Source organism: Nesoenas mayeri, assembly GCF_963082525.1.
Source record: "Nesoenas mayeri genome assembly, chromosome: 13".
In the NCBI taxonomy this organism is placed as follows: domain Eukaryota; kingdom Metazoa; phylum Chordata; class Aves; order Columbiformes; family Columbidae; genus Nesoenas; species Nesoenas mayeri.
The window spans coordinates 19393276-19403551 of NC_137550.1; the positions used below are offsets into that span (position 1 = coordinate 19393276).

Sequence of the window (10276 nt, forward strand, 5' to 3'; positions counted from 1 at the left end):
TCTGCCACTATGATTACAGCTTGTGTTCTAAATCTACTGGGCTATATTTCAGAAAGCCAGCGGACTGCTCTCCATGGAAGGTGAACCCAGCGAGGAATGGCTCGCCCCGCAGTGGATCTTGGACACGATCCCGCGCCGCTCGCCGTTCGTCCCACAGATGGGAGACGAGGTGATTAGTGATTGAAATCCCCGCCGAGAATGATGAGCTTGTTTGGGTCACAATTGTTCCATTTAGCAATAGTGTCAGTGAATCCTGCAGTATGTGCTGAAAGGTTAAAGTATGCAGTATGTGCTGACATGTTTGTGGAAATATTAGAGTACATGGAAGAGGACTATGAAAATAAACTTGATTTTCAAATTTTCTTTTAAGATCATATACTTCAGGCAAGGCCATGAAGCTTACGTGCGGGCAGTAAGGAAAGCAAAAATTTACAGTATTAACATGCAAAAACAACCGTGGAACAAAATGGAACTCAGGGTAAGTTGACCAAATACTTTAAAGAGCTGAATGTCTGTTGTGTTAAATTTACATTAAAAAACAGTATGAAAAATAAGAAGAAAGCATTAAGTAAGCAGGGTTTTGGCCTGGATGAGGTCACTTTCAACCCAAATTATTTTACAACTTTTTCTTTTATTCTTAACACCAGCTCATGCAGAACCCACCACTCAAAAGCTGTTTATAGTTCTGTCGACACTCTACAATGATCTGAACATCTGGGTTCTATTTATTGTTTTAAAAGCTACGGTAGGAAGTAAGACACGGTGGTGGAAAGACCTGAACGTGTCCGCCAGCTCTGTTGAACAGTGGATCTTGCTAAGTGTAAAATTGTGAATGTCCTTAAATTCTTGGTCAGGCAAAACAATACCTTACAATATTTTTACAAAATAAGAATGTTCTGGGTGGCTTGGGCAGATAGTACATTTACCTAGTTCTGTCAATTTGATTTTCTTTTTTTTTCCCTTATGTTTTTCTTCGAAGTGTTGAGTCCTTTAATACTTAATTGACACTGTTGCCATATTTTTTCAGCTTTACTCAGATTTCACGTCAAGAGAAGAGCACGTGTATGTGCTAATGTTCATATATGTGTGTGCCAGTGGTTCTGTTAATGAAAATAATGGCTTTACTGGAAAAATACCCAGTTACTAGCGCTGGGTATTCAGTGATTCCAGCTGTAATCTTCAAAGGCATCATCAGTTTGCAAGGGAAAGAAAATAGTACTCCGTGTAGGACGGAGATCTTAAGCACCTGCTGATGTTGGACAGGACGTGAACATAAAGGCTATTGTTGAATTTCCGCTTTTGGAGGAAGTTTCCTTTTCTTTCCCCTGCGTGTTGCTATGCAAGGGCGAGAGGCCCTGGTGCCCTGGGTGTGATTAAAAGCGGAGTGGTATGTTCTTAAGACTTGCCACAAAAGTTAAATAATTTGTGGGTATCCTGTTCACAAATCCATCAAGGGAATGAGCATCTCATATCCTTTTTGTTTTTCTTTTTAAGGTACCTGCGACTGATTTGTAATATTTGGAAAAAAAAATCTCTTTTTGGGAAAACTACCTGGGCTCTAGAGTGGAAACATGTTTGGGTTTTATTAATATGTTTGATAGTTGAACATGGATGGTGTTGTTAGCAAGTTAAAATAATACTGTTCCATGCTTCTCGGTAAACAGGAACAAGAATTTGTGAAGACTGTAGGAATTAAATATGAAGTTGGGCCTCCGACGCTCTGCTGCTTGAAGCTTGCATTCCTCGATCCCATCACAGGCAAAATGACGGGAGAATCATTTTCCATAAAGTAAGTTCTTGCAGTTTAGGAGCTTCCTCCCTTCCTTTTTTTTTCTCTTGCAAGGCACGATGATGACGTAATTACACCAAACTTGAAAGCAAAATGCATCAAATTGTGTGTTTTGAGACTGTATTGTACATGTAGAACTAAGTTTATGGGTAATAGAAGCAACTTCTTTTATCTGTTTCATGAAGGTACCACGATATGCCAGATGTTATTGACTTCCTTGTGCTGCATCAGTTTTATAATGAAGCCAAAGAAAGGAACTGGCAAATAGGTGACTATTTTTTTTCCCACTTCCATATGTTTTGCAACATTCCTGCAGCTGTTTAATAGGATACGGTATTACATGATGTAAAGGACTGTACCACACATGATATTATAGAGATCATTGGAAACTTTATTTGATGTTTGCTACAATTCCTGTAACAGGAAAAAAAAGAGAAATGAGAGAAACTGTTACAAGGCCTGTGATAGCAGAAGAATGTCCTGTTCTATTGTAATTTGAGACGTGGAGGCAGCTGTGACTAATTAACCAGAGATGTGAAAGTTGTGGCTTTAGGGGATGGGCTTGATTCCTGGAGTGCGAAGCGTAAGAATTGAAGTAGTGCATTTGTGAAAGATGAAGTCGATTCTCTAAAAAGAAGTGTTTACCAATTATTTATGTTGTTCTTTTGCTGAATGCGATCTTTGTCCTTACAGGGGATAGATTTCGCAGTATAATAGATGACGCCTGGTGGTTTGGAACTGTGGAGAGTCAGCAGCCTTTCCAGGCGGAATATCCCGATAGTTCCTTCCAGTGCTACTGTGTTCAGTAAGTGCTGACATGGCTGGGATGTCGCACACACGTTTACATGCTCTGGGTCTCCTAGACCTCTGCATGCAACCCAGATGTGTACCTCAAGAACTAGGGTCCTCTTTCCCATTTAAATACATCATCGGCCACTTTGGTTTTAGTTATTTATTTATGAGCTTATTCATAAAACAATGCTTTTGATGTAAAAAGCGACGCGGTGAGTATATAGGGGATACAAGAGAAGAATAAGGAGTTGGAATGGAGCTAGTGACGTGTAGTTTCTAATAGACAGGACCTTTTAAGTCTGGTAGAGAAAAGGTGTATCCTTACAATCAGCTCTAACTTATGCATTTCAATATATTTTTTTTAATAGCTGGGACAACAATGAAAGAGAGAGGATGAGTCCGTGGGACATGGAACCAATTCCAGAAGGAAGTAAGTGTGTGTTGAGTTCATGTCCATATACAAAGTAAGTAGTTTTTTACCACTGCTAGTACTTACTGTTGTTGAATTCTTCATATTTAGCTGCTTATCCGGAGGAGGTTGGTGCTGGAGTTCCTGTGACGCCGGATGAACTGACAGCTCTTCTCTACAAACCCCAGGAAGGAGAATGGGGGGCCCATTCCAGAGACGAAGAATGTGAACGAGTCATCCGGGGGATCGAGCAACTACTTTCCCTTGGTGTGTTTGAAGAGAAAAGGTGGAAGGATTAAGAATGTCAGTGTGGTGGCGTATGACTGAAGAGTGGATAGGATATTGGAGTTACTGCGGAGTATTTGAAATGTGCTCAGCTAAGTGACTGAAAAGAGCCTTTTAAATTTCATACAGTGTCCTTTTCAGTTTTATTCCCTTTTTTTCTGGGGCTTGACCTGCTTCCTTTCAAGTTAAGGGGGATGCTCAGTGGGTCATATCTAAATATGAATAAGCGAAACATTAAATTAAAACCCTCAAAAAACAAGCAACAAATCCTCGCCAACAAATCCCTTGTAACTAGTTTGTAGGCGTTTAATAGCATGCTACGATTTAAAGTCTGTCCTATATTTAGACAAGAGGACGTGTCTGTATTCTTAGTTTGTAGGAATTTAATAGCATGCTATGATTTAAATTCTGTCCTATATTTATACACAGGACATGCCTGTATTCTTAGTTGATGTCACTTGTAGTATTCCTGTTGCAAGTGCATATGCCACGTCGCTTTTCCGCATTACAGTTGGCTGCTGGCCTGCAAGTCTCAGATGTGATACTTAAACAAAAAAAAGCTTTTTCAAGAGTAGTTAACAGATGGTACAAGAGGAAGAATCTTACCCTTTGGGTAATGACATAACCGGCTCTATCTCTTTTACTGAATTCTTAGAAAGAAAACCAATTATAAGGTATCTAGTTATCTTACAATTTCTGGTACTAGAATTCTGAGGCATCTAAATGATGTTGATGTTTTGTCTTTCAGACATTTCTAATCCCTTTGCTGTTCCGGTGGACCTTAGTGCCTATCCCATGTATTGCACTGTTGTTGCTTACCCAACTGACCTCACCACCATCAGGAGGAGACTCGAAAACAGGTTTTATAGGTCAGTTGGACTTTGATTTGTTTATAATCTGTGTTTTTCTGTAGCCCAATTGAGGATACTACGTTTAGCTGAATACTATGTAATGCTACTTCAGTGATATATTTCTTTGATAGGCCAACAGCGTAAGGTCAGATTCTGTCTGGCTGTGGGCAAATATTTGTTTCATCTGTATCTCTGCTGCCTTGGAACCAGATGCTTTGCTTGCGTTGCAGTGGCGAGAGATGGGCTGAACAGTGCTGTAAACTGGAAAGCTGTTTTTCCAGTTAATCTGGGGGTGAATAACGTCCTGTTCTTTTTATCCACTCTGAGGACCATTTTATCTCCAAGGCTTTCTCTAATTGGGAGTACTCAGCACTGTCCTTCGGTATATTTGTTTCCTCTTTTCATTCTCTTCATTGCTGTTTTGAAGAGGAACATCTTTTTCCACAAAGCCATTGGGGCAGTCAGCAGTATGTGAACAGAAACCTCCTGGAACCTGTTTCTCCTGGATCTGAATTACCTGGTTCCTACTTTTCCTGAGGAATCCTACTGAACTCAGAAGGAAAATAATGTACACCTTCCTCTCCATCCCTTTTTTTTCTTTAGGAGAATCTCTGCACTGATGTGGGAGGTGAGATACATTGAACATAATGCCAGGACTTTCAACGAGCCAGACAGTCCTATAGTCAAGGCAGCCAAAATTGTAACAGATGTCTTACTTCGCTTCATAGGGTAGGCATGTTTTTGACTTTATAGACCTGATATCTTGAGCTTCTGAGACATTTGATCACGTGTTTTTGACTTTTGTTGTTGTCCTGCAGGGATCAGAGTTGTACTGATATATTAGAAATATATAACAAGGTGAAAGCAGAAGACCTAAGCAGTACTGATGAAGAAGAGGAGGTAAGACCATTAAATCCGATCGTCAGAACGTCTTGCGTTTCACATTCAGCACCTGGGAGAAATGTCCAAGTCAAGATTTTTGTGGGATTTTTTATTTTATGGGTAGTTGCACTGAGGTTTTGAGATGAGCCTGTTTAAGGCATTTGAATTGCTCACCTGGGGCAATAAGCTCCTTTAACTAAGTAAAACTGGTTCTCGGAACTGGTGATTTTGATCCTCTCTCAGTACATGACTGAGTCTTTGTAAGTCATGGACTGACTCACATTGTGTTGTGCGAGGAAGTATTAGTAAGGAAGGAATATGAACTAGGGATTATTCTGTCTGCCAAACCAGAAGGACAACAGTTCTCCTATTGCCAGGGAGGCCGCAGAGCTGGTTTTCTTTTGTAATTCTGTGTCATTTCCTGTCAGTTGTATCCTGGAGTGAGAAACCAGGTCAGATATCCCTTCCTTTAACTTCTCTCTCCTTACACCTTCTCCCCTTAGATGCAGTTTGTAAACATTTCAAAGAGTGGTTTAGTTTCTGTTGCAAAGAGGTGGCCTCTTATAACCTAAATCACTCGGGTGTGTTTTACTTTTTCGGTGTTGCTTTCTAACACATGAGCCTGCATAAGATTTAGTGAGGAGGTTTCTTCCCTCCTCCCTTCCCCCACACATCCTCCATTGTGGCCGTTTTGAAATATTCCAGTTAAACCTGATGCTGCTTGCACACCTTATTTATATGTACCTGCACTTACGGCTGGTGCTGTTGTCTCAGATTTGTATTGAAACTTAAAATCTGCCCTACAATGTAATAATTTAATTACTTTTATAAAACTGAGATACAATAACAGCATCTATTTTCACAGACTTTCTTTTAAAAGAGTATTTTGAAGAAAATGAGGGATTTCCATGACTTGAATAGCAGATCCTCCCTTCGCAACTCAGCCTTCTGGTGCCAGTTGTTCAGAAGTGTCCAAAGTTGCTGCTATGTCACCTTCCTTTCTCTCTAGCCTTTCAAAGAGCATGTCTTGGTTTACAATGTTTTAAAATAAGGAAGAAATCACTTTCAGATTCTTTTAGGAGCTTTCAAGCAACCGCTTTTCCTCTCAAAATGATAGATTTTTAATTAGTGGTAGAAAGCTGCCTACAAAGGAGTTTTTTGTTGTAATTTCTAAATCCAGATTCTGAAAAGAGGATCACGTACACCTGATGTAAGGAAGGCAGTAAATGAAACCTGAATAGACTCGGGCCAGCTGCTCAGGGCATGAACATTTAGGCAGGGGAACACAGGGCTGCAAAGCTGGGGCTTCGTTGAGTCTCAAGCACTGAAAAGAAACCGTTCTTATTTCTTACATGGTTATGTATAATTCCTATGGAAGCAAACTTAGAGATGAAACAGCTTACCCACCTCATTTTTCTTTTAAAGTTATTTAAGTTCTAGTTGGAATCTATTTCTATTTTGCTTGAACCATTCCTTGCATTTGAGTGGTTTAAAATTGCGTTTGTTCTGGCTGGCTTTTGATTTTTAACCCCTTTTTCCGTGCCGAGGGCATGTTCACGTGTGTTCGTGTGTAACCGTGTCCTTTGCCTTTAGGTGGCAGAAGTAGATGTGGATTCAGATGCTCCAGGAACTTCCTCTGGAAAAAGACGAGTGAGTAAATATTTCTGCTTGTGAAGGGAGGTGGAGCAGGTACTGAAACACGTGTTGAGATCTGGAATGGTTCAAATCTGCCAGAGCTGATGTGACTTTAGTTGCACATGTGTGTAAGTGTCGGCAGACAGTTATTGTGCAGGAAAATTTGCTTAATTGCTGAAGAATCTTCCTTTTATTTCTGCCCTTTGCAGACTGCTTATTGTTGTGCCATCAGCTGTGCTTTCATCTTGCTGCAATTCTGGTTTTGATTGTGGAAATCTGCTTTGAATCAGACTGCTGGTAAATTAATAGGGACTGAAAGTGAAAAATCTGAATATTCTGAAAAATCACAGAGTCTATCTGTTTTCCTGCAGGTACGACGACGAATAAAAAGGCAACCCGCGAAGGCAAGTCCTGATGCTTGGAAAGAGCAATGCAAGCAACTCTTAAACCTGATTTATGAAAGAGAGGACTCAGAGCCTTTTAGGCAGCCAGTTGATCTCTTCTCCTACCCTGTAAGCACAACTTCCATATTCAAAATTAAAAAAGCCCATTGTTCATCCTTTGGCAAAACCTCTCCCTCTTGGAGCTGGAACGCGCCATGTTCTGTGCGCTGCTGTTTGCAGAGAATTCTCTGCAGTAACTCTCAAAAAGAAATCATTATATAAGAGCCACTGTTGTGGGTGAACACTCAGATGTTTTTATTGCTGTAGGATGTGGCAGCCTTTATTTATTATTTTTTTTGTATGTTCTTACAGGATTATCGAGATATTGTAGACACTCCTATGGACTTCAGCACTGTGAAAGAAACCTTGGAAGCAGGAAACTACACTAGTCCCTTGGAATTCTACAAAGACATTCGTTTAATATTCTGCAACTCTAAAGCTTACACTCCTAATAAAAAGTCTCGAGTAAGTCATAAATTTTAATCCCTTCTTTACAAAGACCCAGGCCCTACATAAATACAGCGCATGAAATGAGGTCTGTATCTGAGAGCAAAGCACCACGTCGTGAAATAAAAATAAGTAGCATATGTCAATTCTGGGCCTCATGGTTATAAACTTGCTTTGTTCTGCTGACGCAGGTCGCTTCTGCATTTCATTTTCATCTGAACTTGCTGAACTTAAAGCTGCTGAGAAATTGTGTGGTTACTGTTGCAACTGTTTTTTTGAATATTTGTAGCAGAAAACTGATCACCAGTTGCTTTTATTTTTTCAATAGTTTATTCCTGCAAACAAGGCTATCAGCTTGATAACTACATATATATATATGTATATAATATATATATAAGGATCTTTTTAAATCACTGTAACTGCAAGTATTATCCAGTATTTCTAGTGAGAGCATTATGATACTTAATTTTTTCTAGTTTCCTGAGTATACTTGGTGAGACTCTTGCATGGTTTTGCTTGTTGCTCAGGTACTAATCTTGCTTTTTTCTGCATGTAGGAGTAGGGATCTACTCAGGCAGAAAAAATGTATTGGACTGGAGCCCTGATCAAGATACGGCAGGAGGGAAAGGGCAGGTTGAGATGTTAGAATATAGATAATTTTATATGCTCTAGGTAAAGCGACTGAGTGTGTGACTGATCACGTAAACGTGGCTGTGTCCGAGATGTGTTCTGGGCAGTGTATCACCTGCCAGCTTTTCCTCAGCTCCTATATGATCAAACGATTCTAAAGTTTCAATATATATTAATAATAATATGTTGTTTACGCTCAAAAAATCACAAGTTGGCAGGAGGACACAGGTACAAGTTTTACCGTTATTGATGCAAAATACAGTTCAAGTAGTTGACCTCTTCATAATACAAGAGTAGAAAGAATTTTGACTACATTTTCAGACACTAAAGAGAAATGGTGTTGGAATGACCGTATCATTATAAGGAAAAGCTGCATATTAAGTGAGATGCTTACTCATTTAGCATGGAAAAGAGTGCTGGTTACAAAGTTGCCTAATATTTCTGTGTAGAAACAGGAGCACTTAAAACGCCTTAGGAAATGCACACCACTTGAGGCTAGGCTGAGCTACTGTTACTTAAAGCACAAGAGTACATAGAATTTAGTATTTCTGTAAAATTTTGGTGTGGCACCTACCATGGTGTGACCCAAGATTTTATTCTGGGCGCTGTCGAGCAGGAGGAAGAGCAGAAGGTGCTGCAAGGAGCTTTCATCATGTGTGTAAATGGTGGAGACAGGAGGAGGTTGTGGGATCTTACTCTTAGACTCAGCCTGAGGTTTTTCTGGCCCATTTTGAGGAAAAAGTAAAGAAAACTCTATATCAAAGAGATTTTCTATTCAGACAGACTGCAGGAAATGGGGAGCGGCTGAGTGTGAGACGGTGACAACATCTTAACAGTGTTCACGCAATTTTCGGAAGGCTGGATGCAGCAGGAGGGTATGAGGAAGGAATCAAGAACTTTGTTTTATTTATGCTGAGTTTGAGCTATTGATTTGTCGTAACTCAGACAAATCCCAGGTAAAATCTCGAACAGACACGAGTGAATTGGGGGGCGAGGCTGCACAGGGGCAAGGCCTAGAAAGAGGACAGGAACATGGTTGGAGATTTTTGACTCACAGAAATCAGGGATGAGGACGTTTTAGTGTGCGGGTCTGTAGGCTGGTGTAAGGACTCGTCACAAAGGGAATTAAAGCAAATAGCAAAGGTGAGGGGGCAGCAAAGCCCAATTGTTTTTTCCCTAGTACTTCAAGTTGTCTTATGGTGTGCTTCCGTGCTTTATGGAGATTAAAAAAGGGGGCTATATTTCAGTAATCTAGATATCCGTTTTCCTTTAACTCTGTAAATATTCTGTACTGTATGTAATTAAATCCTTTCACAGAAACACTTTCTGTTGTGAGAATACCATTGTACCATGGAAGGAAATGATCTATGAAGAGCCTCATAGTTGAATGTCACCATGAATTTTTCTTTTGCGCTACAGAGTCTGGGCATCTTTGTGATTTTCTTTTTTCTAGTTATTCCCCTTGTAATAAGTATGACCGTGCTCTCTCCCTCCAGATTTACAGCATGACACTTCGACTATCTGCCTTATTGAAAACCATATGAAAAATATCATCTCCGAGTACAAATCAGCAATGCAATGTCAGAAGAGGAAGAGGCCACGGTACGAAAACGGCTGAGAAGCAGCAGCAGTTCCCCCTCAACTAGCAGAGCATCAAGGTAATGTAATGATAGTGTGGGATCCACTGTCGATTCGTTTGAGATGCCAGTGGTTGATGTGCCCTCCTGAATAAATTCAGTAATGGTGTTGCTGGTTTCCCGAGGCAGTTGCTGTTTCGGGTGATAAATTCATGAGCTCAGATTCCACACTCAGTTTGTAGTTTGTGCAGAATTTTGGTAAGTAAAGGCTGTATGATTAGAGAATTATTCCCTCTGGAGAAAACGGAAGAGCAAGCTTCTTTTTGCCTTTGGTAACTGTTGAGAAGGTGTTGTATAACACTTTTCTGACTTCCGTATGATACATTTTACTAGTAAACTGAGTATTTGTTTTAAAAGGTGAGATTAAATCTTGTTCTTGCAAACTCACGTGCCTTTATCAAACTGAATGGTGTTGTCCTTGTTCTTAGTATTGCTACACCTGTGCAAGCACTGGGAAGAGATCATTGGTGTTATGC

General features: G+C 40.1%; 1 protein-coding gene across 1 annotated transcript in view; it reads left to right on the forward strand.

Moving 5' to 3' along the window:
- Window positions 1–10276, forward strand: part of BRWD3 (bromodomain and WD repeat domain containing 3) — a gene marked incomplete at its 3' end in the record, with an annotated part of 49294 nt that overhangs the window by 33740 nt on the left and 5278 nt on the right. Inside the window, 16 exon segments of the mRNA XM_080352752.1 lie at window positions 53–169; window positions 371–478; window positions 1665–1789; window positions 1975–2057; window positions 2483–2594; window positions 2950–3011; window positions 3102–3257; window positions 4024–4144; window positions 4730–4855; window positions 4945–5026; window positions 6602–6658; window positions 7015–7155; window positions 7399–7551; window positions 9660–9690; window positions 9693–9766; window positions 9772–9821. Coding sequence (XP_080208878.1) covers window positions 53–169; window positions 371–478; window positions 1665–1789; window positions 1975–2057; window positions 2483–2594; window positions 2950–3011; window positions 3102–3257; window positions 4024–4144; window positions 4730–4855; window positions 4945–5026; window positions 6602–6658; window positions 7015–7155; window positions 7399–7551; window positions 9660–9690; window positions 9693–9766; window positions 9772–9821 — 1598 coding nt within the window.